At 49.8% G+C, this 17,271-nt stretch overlaps 1 protein-coding gene across 1 annotated transcript in view; it reads left to right on the forward strand.

The window, feature by feature from the left end:
- The window catches only part of NUP205 (nucleoporin 205), a 66,000-nt gene that overhangs the window by 24,662 nt on the left and 24,067 nt on the right, over positions 1 to 17,271 (forward strand). Inside the window, exons 12-24 of the mRNA XM_075558709.1 lie at positions 796 to 1,001; positions 1,846 to 2,028; positions 2,261 to 2,311; positions 2,873 to 3,082; positions 6,266 to 6,365; positions 6,715 to 6,852; positions 7,871 to 8,060; positions 8,295 to 8,415; positions 9,140 to 9,221; positions 9,506 to 9,670; positions 10,139 to 10,263; positions 14,802 to 14,916; positions 16,260 to 16,409. Of these exons, the coding sequence (XP_075414824.1) occupies positions 796 to 1,001; positions 1,846 to 2,028; positions 2,261 to 2,311; positions 2,873 to 3,082; positions 6,266 to 6,365; positions 6,715 to 6,852; positions 7,871 to 8,060; positions 8,295 to 8,415; positions 9,140 to 9,221; positions 9,506 to 9,670; positions 10,139 to 10,263; positions 14,802 to 14,916; positions 16,260 to 16,409 (1,836 nt within the window). The remainder of the gene's footprint in view (positions 1 to 795; positions 1,002 to 1,845; positions 2,029 to 2,260; positions 2,312 to 2,872; positions 3,083 to 6,265; positions 6,366 to 6,714; positions 6,853 to 7,870; positions 8,061 to 8,294; positions 8,416 to 9,139; positions 9,222 to 9,505; positions 9,671 to 10,138; positions 10,264 to 14,801; positions 14,917 to 16,259; positions 16,410 to 17,271) is intronic.

Genomic DNA, 17,271 nt, shown 5'->3' on the forward strand with positions numbered 1-17,271 from the left:
CATCCAGCGCCCTGGGCGGCACTCTTCCCGTGTGCAGCCCTCCTGCTCAGCCTCCCCTCCGTGTGACCTCCTGTCTGCTCCTTGCCCTTGCTGTCGTTGGTTTGTTCGCAGAGACAGTTCTTGAGAGAGAGTGTGACTGCTCAAGGCAGGCATTCTTTACTAGATACGCTAGCTCTTGTTTCATTTCAAAAAGACTTCAAGAGGTTTGGGGTTTTAAGGTTGAAAGGTTATCAGGTCTGTAGTTATCTGGGGGTCCATCTAGCCTCCATGGCTCCAGGAAGTCTCCAGAGGCTTTTAATTTCCCCCCATAGGGTCTGTTAGTGGCCAGGTGCTCGGAACAGACTTATTGGCTGCTTTGTGCAGGATCTCAGAGTAGAGTTTCACACCATCCGCTCTTTGGTCCACAGCTGGGTGCAGTCACCATTGGCCCCACATCTTTTTCTTAGCCCCACGGAAGAATGAGTCCAGGTTCTGGTTCACCAGGGGATTTGGATTTGCTTTTTATGCACTGCCTACCTTAGCACGATGCCCCCTGGCACCCTGAAGCCTGCCTTATTTAGGAATCAGCCTGCCACGACCACAGTCCGCTGGCAGCGCAGCTCCCGCTGCAGCACAGCTCTCTTACTTTGGCTGCGGCAACTTGGGAGGTGAGGCGTAAGTGAATCAGAGATGCCTTCCAGCGCGTCTTGTGATTTAGCAAAACCAGCGTATGAGTGTGACTTCGTGTCCTCTCCCGTTTCCAGGAAACCTCTGGAAACCAAGTTTGGACTACAATATTGTGTTGCTTCTTTGCAGTTGAAAACATCCAGGGGGCTGGTGGCAGTCCGGTGTCCTGGGAACATTTCTTCCACTCCTTGATGCTGTACCACGAGCACCTCCGCAAGGACCTGCCCAGTGCCGACAGCGTCCAGTACCGCCACCTGCCCTCCCGCGGCATCACCCAGAAGGAGCAGGACGGCTTGATTGCCTTCCTGCAGCTGACGGCCACCATCATTACATGGGTAGGTGGCCCCCGCCTCCACAGGACTCTACAGGTGAAGGGTATCTTTCTAGCCCAGGGCCATCTTAATGAAACCCCCAATTTTGTTTTCATGCTTAAAATTTATTACATTTAGCTTCTCCCTAGCGTTGTGTGTTTTGCCTCCTTGTTATCTTGACCGTTACAAGGTAAGCCCTAGTAGTCTTGCTTCTTGTCACATGCTGAGTTTTGAAAATCATAGCTCACGCCGTGAGACAAGAGAAAGGTGGAGGAGAGAATGGCTCCTGCGTGCGCGTCTAGAAGGGTTTCTACTGTGTGTGTGCCTGTCTCCTAACACCAAATGATCTTAATGAAATCTCTTGTAGATCTTCTCTTACCCACTGGAAAGCTCCGTTGCCTACTCTGACATTCCTTATGCCGGCTCAGGTTGATGGGCAATTCCTAATAATGCTCAGTCATGCAGCTGTGAACATAAAGTTAGTCATGAGTTTCCTTGAATCTGAATCCACAGATACTTGATGACCACACCCCGCCTCCACTCCCCCAGTAAAGGTCGAAGTGGTTATTTATCTGTTTATTTATATGGTGTATTACCATACAGTCTCTCACGTGATTCCATGAATGACTTAAAATGCACAGTGAGGTTTCTGTGGCTCTGGCAGACCCCCTCTGTGTGTGTTTGGGTGTCTGTACTGGAGAGGAGTTCCGAGGAGTCTCCCTCCTCTGCTCTGTTCGGTGGCCGTGAGCAGCTCCCCTCCATGGACGGGTCCTCTGGTCTAGTGTGTGCCAGCCCGGCAGGGTTGAGATTGGCATGAGGGCCGCACTCCATGTCCTGAGCACCCTCTATCCTCTTGTGCAATCCTCAGAGCGAGAATGCCCGGCTGGCACTCTGTGAGCATCCCCAGTGGACGCCAGTGGTGGTGATTCTGGGCCTCCTGCAGTGCAGCATCCCCCCTGTCCTGAAGGCTGAACTTCTGAAGACGCTGGCAGCTTTTGGGAAGTCTCCGGAGATCGCTGCTTCCCTCTGGCAGTCCCTGGAGTACACACAGGTAGGGTTGTGGTGGGAGATCGCTGTGTGCTTGGATGTTGGGGGCTTGAGGTCATAGGTGCTTCCTATGTGTGGAGTGGCCGGGGCTGACGGGCCTCTCATGTGGGTTGGTGACCCAGTCGGTGGGGTTACTAGTGGGCAAGGTGGGTGCTGTGGCGGTGGCTGTGTTGAAAAGTCCCTGCTCTCCATGCTGAGTGAGGGGCGCTCCTGATGCCAGCGCCGCCTCCTTTCAGATCCTGCAGACGGTGAGGGTGCCCAGCCAGAGACAAGCCATCGGTATCGAGGTACAGCTCTCTCTTCCGTCTAAGCGCTGTGTCCATGCAAAAAGGTGAAGAAAGACCCTTCCAACCCTGTTAAGTGGCTATAATCTTCCAGGGGAACATCTCTTCACCGGAGAGTTTTCTGCTCTGTGTTGAGATTCAGAGGAAGCCTCTCAGTGAAAAGAACCAACATACTCAGGGGTTTCTGAGCCGGTAAATAACGTTCCATGGCAAACTCTCAATCGAGCGCTCTCTGTTGGTGCTCCTGCAATGAGGTCACTTGGAAGCAGCCTGGAACGGGGAGTGTCCAGCTCTCGCTTCCCTTTTCTCCCTTCTCATCCCTAGAAAACAGCATTCAGGGTTTCTGTTCCTCACCCATCCTAGCCAACAGCGGGTGGGACTTTGAACATCTCCCACGCGACACATAGAGACGCACACAGCACTTGGCGCCTGTTCCTCGCTCTGCCATGCGTCTCTGGGGACTGCACTTTGGTGGCTGTGTCAGTGGGAGCCTGTGTGTTGAATGCCAGCCGTGGCAGCCGAACTGTTTCATCTGACCGACTTCTCTGTCCGTGTCTTTGGAAGGTTGAACTGAACGAAATAGAGTCCCGGTGTGAGGAGTACCCCCTGACGCGGGCCTTCTGCCAGTTGATCAGCACCCTGGTGGAGAGCTCCTTCCCTTCGAACCTGGGGGCGGGCCTCCGGCCCCCGGGCTTCGACCCTTACCTGCAGTTCCTTCGAGATTCCGTGTTCCTGCGATTCCGCACAAGGGCCTACCGGAGAGCAGCCGAAAAGGTGGTGTCCCCAGCAAACCATATATCCTGTCCTCCAAAAGCTGGTAAAATTCACCTTGGGAATTCTGGAACAGCATGTGCACTAACAGAGAAGCTGGGGCCCTAGATCCAAAGCCGACTCTTGAGTTGGTAGGAATGTGCTACCATTTAGAGCAGCAGTTCTCAGCCTTCCTGACGCCGTGACCCTCTCATACAGCTCCACATGGGGTGCTGACCCCAGCCATAAAGTTATTTTCGTTGCTACTTCATCACTGTCATTTTGGTATTGTTAGGAATCGTAATGTAAATACATATCTGATATGCGGGATGTATTAGGTAACCCCTGTGAAAGGGTCATTCGACCTCAAAGGGGTCACGACCCACAGGCTGAGAACCACTCATTGAGAGCTTTCATTGAAGAATGGCCACAATGAACCAGAAAGGTCAAACTTTGGCTGCTGGAAGTGTACTTCCTTTATTGGGCTTAGAGGTTGACACGAGGGGAAACCTGAACCCGAGTTTTTTGTGTTCCTTCTGGGCTGTGGAGCCAGGGCTTAGGGACTGTGGTGCGTTAGCAGATCTTCCTGGGCTTGGAGGTGGAGACTGAGGGCCCACTGGCTTTCAGTGCAGCTTGGTCTGGTTTGAAGGTGCCACCCAAGCTTATAGTTGTCATCTTACATCATGCCACAAGTACTGTGAGGCGGACATTGGTAGTCTTCCCGTTTTACAGACAAGGCTGTGCAAGGCTAAGGACATTGTCTAAGGTCTAGGACCAGGATTTGAACCTAGAACTCCAAGATTCTTAATCCACACTCATAAGCAGTAAGCTCTGTAAGAGACTTTTCATGTTCTGCCATAATTAATTCACTGTACTTTACATGACTGATTTATTGCCTGACTGGATACCCATAGGTGGATATAGTTTTATTGCCCTGTTCTTTCATTTCTTATTTTTTGAGCCTGTTGGGTGTATTGTGTGTGTGTGTGTGTGTGTGTGTGTGTTACTGATGATCAAAAATCATTTAGTTGATGCTGAATTGGGGCAATTAAGAAAATCTAGAAGAGAAAATAGAGAACTTCTATCACCCGTAACCCTTTGGCTGGCCAAAGGTGGACTATTGTCAGTCTTTCCCCTCTGTTGGTCCAGGTCAGTGACAGTGGAGGGTAGTATCATGAGCTTCTTTCTTTTTCATTAAAGAGCCTTTGAAAACAGTTCAGGTGGCTGCATACTAATTACCCACATTAAAGGGAAGTTCATTCTTGGCCAATTGCTGGAAAGTGTTCCCCCAGGTTGCAGAAATAACCCCCAGGAGTGGGAGACGTTCTTTTAAACCTTGCAGGACTTGTGAACATGCTTTGTGATTGGCTGGAAACACCACCAGTGGCCTGGCGGGCCCTGAGTCTCGCTGCGTACACCTCAGCAGAGCGATCTGCTGTGTTTCTTACTGGTGCTTCTTTTGCGCTTGTCTTCAGTGTCTCCCCCACCTTTCCTAAAAAAGGTCATTGTGACCCAAGTGTTCCGGACTTATTGGCCACCTTCTCTGCAGGTCTTAATCCATATGATCAGGGGACAATCACTTCCTGGGCCACCGTTCTTTTCAGTACTGCCACACAAAATCACTGCCACTGAGTCGATTCCAACCCGTAGGACCCTACAGGACAGGATAGAACGTCCCTGTGGGTTTCTGGGAGCGAAAGGCCTGGTCTTTCTCCCAGAGTGACTGGTAGATTTGAACTGCTGACCTTGAGGTTAGCAGCTCAACTGTTCATAACCATGACTGTACATACTGACCCTCCAACAAGCCCTGTGGACTTTGTGCACTTACCTCACTGCTGAGCCCACTCGAGGCTTAGTCTGTGTGCAGGAGCCCCCGCTGTTCACCAGAGGCAGAGCCTTGCTCTGAGAAATGGGAGGAAGCAAGAGTCACAGACCTATGTTTTTCAAACCTAATAGCACTATCAGGCAGCTATGTCTATTCTTAAATTTTAAAAAATTCACTGGGTAACTCTGGAAGTTTTAGAAAAGGGGAATAATTTTAAAATCATAATTTGAAATGCCAGCCAGTTATCTCAATTCCAAAATTCATCCTTAACTAAACTATGTGCAGGGGAAATGCCCCTCCCCCCCCAAAAAATACCACCACCACCACCAACAACAAACAAACACCCAAGAAAACAAAACCCAAACTCAGTGCTGACTCAGTGACCCCCTGTGGGTTTCCGAGACTAACTTTACAGGAGTAGAAAGCCCAGTCTCTCCCTTGGAGCAGCTATTGGCTTTGAACTGCCAACCAAGCGGATCGCAGCCCAACTCGGAACCACTACCCCACCAGAGATCCCATGTGCAGGGACAGTAGCAGTTGTTAAATCGTACCCAGTTTCCAAGCCCAGCCTGACTGACATCTACACCATGGCTTTTTGGTTCCTGTCTGCGTAGATTAGTGATGGGGCTTCAAGAAGTTCATGAGAAAAGTTTGTTATCTTCTAATGCCAGGTTTCCTTGAACTTTTCGAAGTCCCTGGCCTTTATTTTCCCTTCTTGTTACATAGCTCTGAAGTACATTCTGAGAAAGGGGCTGTGTGGTCATTTGGGGTGCTCCCCTGGCCTGTGTCTGCTTCACACCTAGGGCGACAGCCAAAGGATGAGCCTCGTCTGGGGGCCGGGGGCCTGGGATCTACTCTGAGTGTCTCTGGCTTGACCTGTGAAATAAGAGAGAGGTTCAATGGCGAGCTCATGTCCTTTCCAGTTGGATCTGAGAGAACGCGAGCTATCCCACAGTCGAGAGAACGGCTTGCGTTAGGTGTTGTTTATTACATGTCAAATACGGACCCCCATACCAGACTCACTGCCATCAAGTTAATGCTGACTGATAGCCACGCTATAGGACAGAGTAGAACTGCCCCTGCAGATCCCGAGACGAATTTTACATCTGGGAGCAGAGAGTCTCACCTTTCTTCCCTAGAGCAGGTGGTGGTTTCGAACCGCTGATCTCGTGGCTAAAGACAACCGCCTGTCGTAGCCCAGATAGCTGCATTAGAAATGTGTAAGAGGGGTCAGTGCCTTCCTTGAAAACTTAGCTAAACGAGGAAGCAATGCTAGTTTTATTTGAATCTGTTGTCTAAGTCACTCCAGGGCCGAGGGGCGAGGCTTGATTTTGGGAGGGACGAGAACTACCCATCTCTGAACTGTCTGTGTCTCCCTCTAGTGGGAAGTGGCCGAGGTGGTTCTGGAGGTGTTTTATAAACTGCTCAGAGACTATGAGCCGCAGCTCGAAGATTTTGTGGACCAGTTTGTGGAATTGCAAGGTAATTGGATTCTGTCTGGTCAGACCAGGTGCCAGCTGTGTACAAAGTATGCAATTAGAATGTAATCGGGCGGTGACATGGTTTCCATTGTCTGACGGACAATGAAATGGAATGTGACTGACTGAAAAGGCAGGGCACTGCCGTGTAGCCTCGGGAACAAGCTAGCCTGTAGCAGAGCCCAGCACCGCGGGGCCAGCCACTGCGGGGTTGGTGTCCTTGTGTCTAAATTGAAGCCTGCCCCCCTGTGTTTATATGCCGTGTAGAAATCTCACATGCTTTCTGCACACCGAGGATGTGGCAGACGTGCACTCCACCCTCCCTGCTCTGTGCTCTGCTCTGCTCTGTATAGGGGAAGAAATCATAGCCTACAAGCCCCCTGGCTTCAGTCTGATGTATCACCTGCTGAACGAGTCGCCGATGTTGGAACTGGCCCTGAGTCTGCTGGAGGAAGGCGTCAAGCAGCTGGACACCTATGCCCCGTTCCCTGGTAGGTGCTACGCCCCCTTCGTGTTGGGCGAGCCCTGGAGCGCTTGGTCTTCTGTGACTGGAGGAAGGATTGCGGTAGGTGCTGCTGGAAGTTCTTTTCCCTGGTGAGGCCCTGCACCTGCAACCGTGTGCTCAGTGAGCCGCACGCAGAGTCACATGTGGCTTCTGGCCTGTGAGCGAGGGCAGGCTAATTTCAGTGTTGCAGGCCCCATGGGGCCCTCTCTTAACCAGGCTCTCCTGTGGCAATTCTCATTTCTCGCCTACTTCCTCAGGCCCACTTTGTCAGTAAATGCTCTCTCGGTTTTACCATAGTAAGTGGCCAGTGAGGGGTTTTGTTTTTTTAAGTATTATTGTTCCCGAGCGTGGGCCCTCCGTTGGCACAATGTTCACTAGGCACCTAGCCTCTGGACTGGGTCTGGCCTCCTTCAGAGGCGACCCATACACACCGTTGCTCAGTAAGGCGCTGAGCTGTGATGTGAACTGACAGCTTGACCCCGAGTCCTCAGGCTTCCTCCTTCTCACAGTGACTGCACAGTAAATGCAAAGGGCAGCTCTGTAACCTGAATGTCCTCATAAGGAGCTAGGAAGAAATGGGCTAGTGTGTGAAACATGGATGGAAGATTGTCAGCAACTCGTTTGTCGTTTCTGTTCCCACAGTTAGGGCTCCTGGCACTGGGTGCTGGGGCTGCTGGACCCACGTTGGGGGTGCCCTCCTAGGCATTGTCAGTCTGTGCTCTGAGATGCCAGGCACACTGCCCTTGTGTGATAGCTCCCTACCTCAAAAATCTCCCCTAGTCAAGAACCACGGCTTTAAATGACCAGGGAAGAGGTAAGGAGAAAGGATTGGAGAAACCATCCTGTGGTCCACAAAAGTCCTCTTTTGTGAAGTTCTTCCTAAAAGTTTGAAAAGCTGACAGCCCTTTGGAGCTAGGACTTGTACCCTGGTCTTGCTGCTGCAAGAGCTGCCTGTATGCATCTCAGCTGACGTTGGGCCACCTGCCTCTGTTCTCGTCGCCCAGGGAGGAAGCACCTGGAGAAAGCCGTGCAGCACTGCCTGGCCCTGCTGGACCTCACGCTGCAGAAGGAGAACCTCTTCATGGACTTGCTCCGAGAGAGCCAGCTGGCCCTGATCGTCTCCCCGCTGGAGCAGCTGTTACAGGGCATCAACCCCAGGACGAAGAAGGCGGACAATGTGGTGAACATTGCCAGGTGGGCTGCGCCAGCAGAGGCGGGAAATGCTCACGGGGGCCTGCTACTTTCATGTCTAGTGCCCGATACGGTTTGGGGTCTGGGGGGTCGGAGTGGGGCTGCAACGCAGCCGAGCAGCTGTCCTCTGGCCACATTGCCACAAAGGGGTGCCGTTTTCTGATTCATCCGCAAAACTTGGCTTATGCGGGTGCCTGACCTGCGTGCTTGCTCACCCAGTTCTTGGGCGTTTTCCAGGTGCCTCTATCATGGCAACACTAGCCCCGAGCTGGCGTATGAGAGTGCCAAGATCCTCTGCTGCATCTCATGCAATTCCAACATTCAGATAAAGTTGGTGGGCGACTTCACACACGACCAGGTGGGTAAGCTAGTGGTTTGGTGCATTCTGAGCAGCCACAAACCCCAGTGCTTACGGAGGAACCAAGTTCTTGTTTTGTGTCAAACTTCCAGCGGAGAGTAAGGGCAGGTCCTGCACCAGGGTCCGTGCCGAGGAAACACGGCTCAGGAGGGCGGGGCTGCTGTGAGTCAGCAGCCGGTGTGGCATGCTGAGTGAAGTGGAAGATTTCCACTTCGCCTCCATTCACCTTCATGTATTATAAGTACCAATTTTAGCATCCAGCTAGACTTCTGAAAGAATACGAGGCATCTCCGATCTCTGTCCAGAAATAGCCCACTGGTGATAAGTGGCACATCTTAGAGGAAGAAGGATGAGGATTTTGTGTGACGCTCGAGTTGAGCGCTCCAGGACGTGGGCAGCTGACAGAGAGGCTGTGGAGCAGCAGGCTCAGGCTGAGTTGGAAAAAGTTGCATTTTCAGGGAGGAGGTTGAGGGGCACACGATTTTAATCCAAAAATGGGATTTAACAAAATATTTTTACCTATTCCTATATAGCACTAATGGATGGGAAAGTAAGGAAGGAGCTGCTTTCCTGTAAAATAATACCCAAATCCTATTAGATGCATTACAGGGAGCAGAGGTGCCTTTTTAGAGATCCGAGCTTATCGCTGCATATCATTCTGTTCATTTTCTTGCTACTGTTTACAAACTTCATAATTTGTCATTTTCTGTTTGTGTGACTTCAGAGTGTAAGTCAGAAGCTGATGGCTGGGTTTGTGGAGTGTTTGGATAGTGAAGACATTGAAGATTTCGTACGGCCAGAAGAGGGTAGGCCTTACAGGGTTACCATGCCGATGTTTTTACGCTGCCGAAATACCTAACTGTGAGGGAAGAGCTCCCTGAGCTCTCATTCACTAGAGTAAATGGGTAACGCTTTGGGGAAACGTCTTTGGGACAAATCTGAAACCAGTGTAAAGACTAAGGACGTAAACTTAAAATGAAAGAGGAAAAAACCACGTGTGGAATATGGAATGAAAGTTCTCATACTTTAAGTGTTGGCTCTACTGGCATTATCTTGTTTTATCATTTTGATGTATGGTTTCCAAATTCAGGGTCAGAATCTGAAAAGAAAGTCGCCGTCATTCGTCACGAAACAAGAATCCACATCCTGAATCTCCTCATCACCTCTCTGGAGCGTAACCCACCCAACCTTGCCCTCTACCTGCTGGGCTTTGAGTTAAAGAAACCCGTCGCCACCACAAACCTGCAAGACCCAGGTGTGGCCATTGAGAAACAGCCCTCTCTGTGCACGGGGATTTGGACGGTGGGGCATCGACCTGTGGCTCACAGGATAGCTGCCCCAAAGCAGGAAATGCTATTTGAAAGGAGATCTGGTGGCCCACGTTGAGGACGTAGAGCAGTGGTGCTCAACCTTCCTCATGCCGCGACCCTTTCATACAGTTCCTTATGTTGTGGTGACCCCCAACCAGAACATTTTCATTGCTACTTCTTCACTGTCATTTTGCTACTGTTGTGAATCGGGTGACTCCTGTGAAAGGCTCGTTCGACCCCCAAAGGGGTCTGGACCCACAGGTTGAGAACCACTGACAAAGCTTAAGGACAAGGTTGGGAATTGAAAGGGCTTTTTGGGTGTTAAGAAGGTACCATTTGTGAACGCCCATTCTGAATGGTTTTTCGTGCAGACACACTGTAACCCCAAGTTGAATGTCATTTCTGGTGTGCAGGGGTGCTAGGCTGCCCACGGACGTGCCTCCACGCCATCTTGAACATCCTGGAGAAGGGCACCGAGGGGAGAAGCGGTCCTGTGGCTGTGAAGGAGTCCCCTCACCTCGCTGAGCTGTGCTACCAGGTAACAGGTGGGCCGCTGGTCTGTTTGGGGTCAGGGGCAGAAGGAAGCTCATGGAGTCGTTTGAGCAGCCTTCTGTTTATAGATAAAATCCACAAAGCACAAACCCCAAGAACCCAGAGTCAAAGGCTTTCTGAGTTTCTTAGTTCATCACTTGGAAACTGAGGACAGTGGGGTTTTGACAGGTCGGGTAGCATTTTGGTGGAGAAAGCCGTGGGCTTGGGTCAGAGACCTCTGGGTTTTGCCTGTGCCCCTTAAGTAGCCAGCTCCAGGCCCCCAGCCCCCCGCAGGCTCACTCTGAAACTTCTGAGTCCCCACTGTGGGCTGTGAGGGAGGCCGTGGTGGGCTTAAAGGCACAGCCAAGCGAACACACCTGTAAGAACTCGCACACTCAGCACTCTGAGGAGGTAGAAAGTCAAGTGTGACCTTGAATGAGGACAGTTGTGTTACTCAGAGACGAGAATTCATTGTTACTGTATAAGTACTTTATAACAGAAGCATTGGTGGCACCGTGGGTTAAGCATTGCTGGGCCACACCCACAGGCCAGCTGTTTGGAGAACGCTGAGGCTTTCTGCTCTGTGTAGACTTAGAGCCTCAGAAATCCTGTGGGGTAGTTAGCTCTGCTCTGCCCTCAGGGCCTCTGTGACTCAATGGCCACGGGCTTGGGCTGGATGCTTTATGAGCTACGACAAAGGCCTCCTTGTGGAAAGTGGTGCCCACTTCCCGTTTCCGTGTCAGAAACGCTGCCGTCACTGCTTGTGGTTGGGCCGCCTCCCCTGGCCTTCTGTTTTTTCTGTCACTCTGTCCCCAGCTGTCCACATAGCCCCTGACGGTTCTTGGGGTTCTTCGTCAGGTCAGCCCTGAAGTACGGTGTCGTGCCGAGCTACAGACTTGATCCCTCGAGCTTGCTCTGATTGGGAGGCTCAATCATGTTAGCTAGGCGGGGACAATGAGGGAGCGAAGCCAAACGGGGGTCCCAAGGGGGTGGGGGCTGGGAGAAGCTGGCCAGCTGGGGAAAGGGCACCCTTTTAGCCTTCAGGTTCAGCTGTGAGCTTCGCCAGGCCCTCTGGGTTTTATGGGTTTTTAAAGGATGAGTTGAGAATCTGGATTCTTTTTTTAATTAAAAGATCATTTTATTGGGACTCTTACAACAATCTATACATCAATCATATCAGACATATTTGTACATATGTTGCCATCATCATTTTCTAGACATTACTTTAAATATTGTGCCCTTGGTATCAGCTCTCCCCCCCTGATAAATTATAAATTACTATTATTTTCATAACCTTTCACCGGCTGCTGTCTCCCTTTCCCCATGGCTTTTCTTGTTTGTCCCGGTGGGGGTGGGGGTGGGGGGGGTCTGGATTTTGAGAAAGGGGAGCAGACGGCCTTATCTTTGTGCCACAGGGGCAGTGGTAGGTGTGAACCCCCAAGCTAGCAGTTCCCAGTCCTATGCTCACCCAGCAGTGCCCCTAGGTGACTGAAGCACCTGGTACTTGAACATGCTTAGTTCCCCAGTCACTAGTGGACGGGAGCTTTCACTGTCACGTTGCCAGATACTCAAACTCCTTCCCTCCCATCACGGTGGTGCTGACTCAGTGACCCTGGAGGGCAGGGTAGAAATGCTCCTGTGGGTTCCCAGACTGTAATTCTTCATGGGTAATGTCCTTCGTCAGAGCAGCTGATGGTGTTGAGCTGCTGATCTTGTGGGATGCAGCCCAGTGTGCAACCACGGCACCACCATCCTTTTTCATTCAGCGATTGCTTCAACCTGCTGAGTTTACCCTTCTCCTGATACCAGGATACCTCAGATCCTCAGAAGTTAATTCCAGGTTACCAGTAGTGGTTAAGATGCTAAAACGCTTTGATTACAAGAGGGTACCCCCAAATAACTGGAATTCCTCCCCAAGCTATGTATTTAAGTTATTGTACAAAACTACCTTACCACCTTCAAATCACTCTCCATTACATGGAACGCATTTGTCAAATCAGCGATGCCATTGGTGGAAACATTTTTCTTTCTATGTTTTTTAGTGGAAACATTTTTCAAACGTGTTTGGATGGCTGAACAGCACCTCCCTCATTTTTTTCTTCACCTCTTCTGTGTTATCATTTTTTTCTTCACCTCTCCTGTGTTATCCTGTCCCTCTGCATTTGTGGAAACAAAAAGAAATTACAGGGTGCAAGGTCAGGTGAGTAAGGTGCATAGGACAGCAGAGGCATGCTGTTTTTTGCCAAAAACGGGCACCAAAATGGCTGTGTGAGCAGGTGCCTTGTCACAAATGAGGCCTTTTTTTGTCACACACTCTTTTCGGAACCCTTAAATAGAAAGCTTGATTTGCAGTCTGACCTGGTGGAACGAACTCCACAAGCACTATCCCCTCACACCAAAAAACACAAATGAGCACCGTCTTGATCTTTGATTTCACTTTGATGAGCCTCTTTAGAGTGAGGTGACGATGGCGTCTTCCACCGGCTTGATTGATGTTTGCTTTCAGGGAGGTAAGAATAGCACCGAGACTCGTCTTCAGTAATGACCTTGGAAGAAAAGTCTGGGTCACTTCGGAGCTGTTTTTTCAAAGCATGGCATGTTTCCACTTGTCACTTTTTAAAAAAATAGTTTTATTAGGGGCTCATACAACTCTTATCACAATCCATACATCAACTGTATAAAGCACATTTGTACATTCATTGCCATCATCATTCTCAAAACTTTTGCTCTCCACTTAAGCCCCTGGCATCAGATCCTCATTTTTTCTCCTCCCTCCCTGCTTCCCCCTCCCTCATGAACCCTTGCTAATTTATAAATTATTATTATTATGTCATATCTTGTCCTGTCCGACACATCTCCCTTCATCCTTTTCAGTTGTCCGTCCCCCAGGGAGAAGGTCACATGTAGATCCTTGTAATCTGTTCCCCCTTTCCAACCACCCTCCCTCCATACCTCCTAGTATCACCACTTACACCCCATGGTCCTGAAGGTATCATCCACCCTGGATTCCCTGTGCCTCCAGCTCCTATCTGCACCAGTGTACAACCTCTGCTCTATCCAGGCTTGCAAGGTAGAATGCAGATCATGGTATTGGGGTGGGTTGCGGGGGGGGCGGGGAGCATTTAGGAACTGGAGGAAAGCTGTATTCTTCATTGGTGCTCCGTCGTACCCTGACTGACTCATCACCTCCTCTAGACCCCTCTGTTAGGGGATCTCCAGTGGCTGACAAATGGGTTTTGGGTCTCCACTCTGCACTTCCCCCTTCATTCACTATGGTAAGGTTTGTTTTTTTTTTAATGATGTCTGATACCTGATCCCTTTAACACCTCGTGATCGCACATGCTGGTGTGCTTCTTCCATGTGGGCTTTGTTGCTTCTGAGCTAGATGGCCGCTTGTTTACCTTCAAGCCTTTAAGACCCCAGTCGTTATACCTTTTGATAGGCAGGCACCATCAGCTTTCTTCACCACATTTGCGTATTCACCCACTTTGTCTTCAGTGGTTGTGTTGGGAAGGTGAGCATCATAGAATGCCAATTTAATAGAAGAAAATATTCTTGCATTGGGGGAGTACTTGAGTGGAGGCCCAATGTCCTGTGCTATCTTAATACTAAACCTATAAATCTATGCACATAAAGCTATTTCCCCATCCTCATATATGAATATATTTGCATATGTACATGCCTTTATCTGGACTTCTATAAATGCCCTTTGACTTGTCACTCGTTTTGCTGATCAGTGAAAATCTGAGACACAAAGTTTTCAGTGGCCCTTCTCAATCCCAAATCTTCCATTTAGTTCAATGAACTGAGCTTCAGGAAAGTCCAGATTGCTCCCCCATCTCTTCAGTGCTCCTTCGTTGTCATACTTGGTCTTCAGGCACAAGTGCACTAATTTTGTTGACATTTTCGTCTGTTCAGGAAGTTGATGGATGTCCGGAATGACATTTGTCATCAATCGGCATTTCACCTCTTATGAACTGAGAAAACCACTCCTACACTTGAGTTTTTCCCATAGCGCTGTCCTTGTAAGCTGTGTTCAACCTCATAACAGTTTCAGCAGCATTTTCCCTGAGCAGGAAAAATAATTTCACAGCCACACGCTGTTCTCTTAAATCAGCCATTGTAAAAAACGAGGTGTGAGCGAAACTGCTTTCACAAACAAAATTCTATGTGGCCAGAGAAAACTGTCCCAGGTGACGCCACTGGGAGCACTAACTCAGAGTGAGTTGTTGGATGCTGCTAACCTAGCTGGGAAAATAAACACTGTGAAAGCTCTTTTCTGTTTCTTTCTCTTTTTTTTCTTGACGGCATCTGAAAGAGAATGTTTTCAGAACGGTTTGGAGGTGAGTGTTATAATGTTGTTGTCAGGGATCTCATTTGTGTTCCAGAACATTTCCTTGAGTTAGGGGTGGCAGGGACTGCATACAGCTCTGAGCTTACATTTTACATGTGTCTATCTGAGCTGTTACTGGGTCTTAGTAGATCCAGTTAGCGATCGACATTGAAGCTCGGTGGACTGACTTGCGAAGGGGACTGTTTTCCTAGGTCATCTATCAGCTGTGTGCCTGCTCTGAGACGTCGGGCCCCACTATGCGGTACCTGAGAACCAGCCAGGATTTCTTATTCTCACAACTGCAACATCTGCCTTTTTCCAACAGAGGTAGGTCCATTGGCTTCCCTTATGATGACAACGCATTTGCAAGTCCTTGTTGAGTGCTGTTACTTACTTATGGGGAGCAGCTAGAGGATTGGGAAATTGCTGCCTTCCCTTGAGTCCCCCTTTGCTGTTCTATCACCCAGGGTGACCTTTGTTGAACGTTTTTGAGATGCCAGTTAGGGAAACACAGTCTGCTAAGGGTGGAGTTCGATCTCTTACTGACAGATGAAAATTGAAGGTTAGGTGGAAAGGACAAGAAAGTTCTGGAAATGTAGAATCGAGAATGAAAATGGTTCTCTAAACCGATGTCTTTGTAGATGCTGAAGACAGTCCAGGTTTTCTGACGAAGAGGAGAAGGCTTGGCCCAGTGGAGGGATCGTTGTTTCTGTAGCTTGTTGACAGACTAGCCCTGTCCTCCCAGGCACTCTGCTGGCCCACTAGCTGCTCTCCCTGTGCGGCTCTCTCTGGATTGCTTTGTTATGGCTTTTAAGTTTGGATTATAACCAGCGAGTGGTGGTCTGTGTTTTCAAACCTTCACTTTGTCACATCTCTACGCTTTGGAAGCCTAGGCACCGAGATCTCACAGGATTCTCAGGGCCAGTAGCTGTCAGCTTCCAGGTTGCTGTGTGGAGGGTGGCATGAGAGGGCATGAAGAGCTCCGCTTCATTGCACACCACGCGTTTCACTTTGTTTACATATGCCCACCTCATTAAAAAGAACAGCTAATACCTTTCCAATTAGGGCATCTTTTCTCAAAGCAGTAGTGGTCGTATTGATATTAGTGTTACTTGGTGGGTTTTATTGTTTGCTATCATAGATTAGAACTTGAACTAGGGATGCTATTGTGACATTGGATTGAAAGTCTCCTTACACACCAGTGACTCCCACCCCTCCTGTATGGCCAACTAGATGCCTTTACCTGAAGATACGAAGATACAGCAATTTATCCAATTTAGTTAATGCATTTATTTTGTGAAATTCAAATCAAGGGAGCCTTTCCACACATGCTGACATATTTGAGAATCATGCATTTTTGAAGAAGTCTCAAGCTCTGTATTCATGTTAGTTAAAATCCAACAGACTCACAGATGTGTGCATCTGAGTGACGTTACCTTGGGAGTGAAGACTTGGCCGTTCTCGTTTTCCCTCATTTGCTCTAGCTCATCTCGTGTAAGCCTTTGTTTTTCCAGTGTGGGATGTGTGTAGAGCGACACATCCCTGTGCTGCCAGGTGTCCTCATTGACTGGGTGCACCGGGCCACGCTTGAAGGATGAGCTCAGGGGGCGAGGCCTGTTGTGCTTTTGTGTGGCTACCCTGGGGACTGAACTGATGCCCTGCCTTTCCAGACTATGAGATCTCCATTCTGAACCAAATGTCATGGCTGATGAAGACCGCGTCCATAGAGCTAAGGGTTACCTCCCTGAATCGGCAGCGGTCCCATACCCAGAGGCTCCTGCACCTGCTGCTGGATGACATGCCAGTGAAACCGTACTCGGGTAAGAGAGTGCCCGGGGTTACGGACCAAGTTGGCTCTCCACCCTTCCCTCACGCGTTTATCACTAAGTTACCTCCGTCCCTCTTTCCTGCTCTGTCCTGCCTCCTGAGCCTTGTCCCGAGCTGGTTCTCAGGAGTGTGTACTGTGCGTCCTGCTGCTGTCGCTCCCCTTCAGGCCCGTCTCTCCTCGGCTGGCGGTTGAGTTCACTTCCAGACGCAAGGGTGACAGCTGGGAGCCATAGTCTCCGGGGTTCCCACCGTCGGTTAGGCTAGGGAGGCCGTTCTTTTTGAACAGTTTCGAGTTTTGTTCCATGTTTTTCTTTCACTCTATCCAGGACCTTCTATTGTGAGTCCTCTGGGAGCAGGGTCGGCAGTGCTAGTCGAACGCCATCTTGTCCATCTGGGCTCAGGGTAATGAGGTGGTGGTTCACCTGGCCCAGTAATGATAACTAATCGTTTCCTTGCATCCTTGGTTTTCTTTACACTTATCTGCTGAGGTCCACGGCCACTTTCAAGCATTCATGACTGCAGTCCCTCTTGACCATAGGGGATGTCGGAAACTGCCTTTGTGGACTGACTGCTATGCCAGTTGGCCTTGGTATCCCTGACACGACGGACCTGAGTCCCCAGGGACTGACTGTTGGATCCTGCTTTCCTGTGCAGCACCAGGCCCACATGACAACGCTTGGGTCCGAGTACATGGCTGGGCTTCAGTTCCGTTTGCCTTTAGAGTTTTTTTCCTTAAAGTACAGTACTTGAATGTCATTTGATAGTCATGCACACAAAATATTCGGTGGAGCTGGTCACCCTGAGCCAGCCTCCCCAAGGCCAAATGAGTCCATATGACTCATGCATACAAATTAG

Source organism: Tenrec ecaudatus, chromosome 9, assembly GCF_050624435.1.
Source record: "Tenrec ecaudatus isolate mTenEca1 chromosome 9, mTenEca1.hap1, whole genome shotgun sequence".
In the NCBI taxonomy this organism is placed as follows: domain Eukaryota; kingdom Metazoa; phylum Chordata; class Mammalia; order Afrosoricida; family Tenrecidae; genus Tenrec; species Tenrec ecaudatus.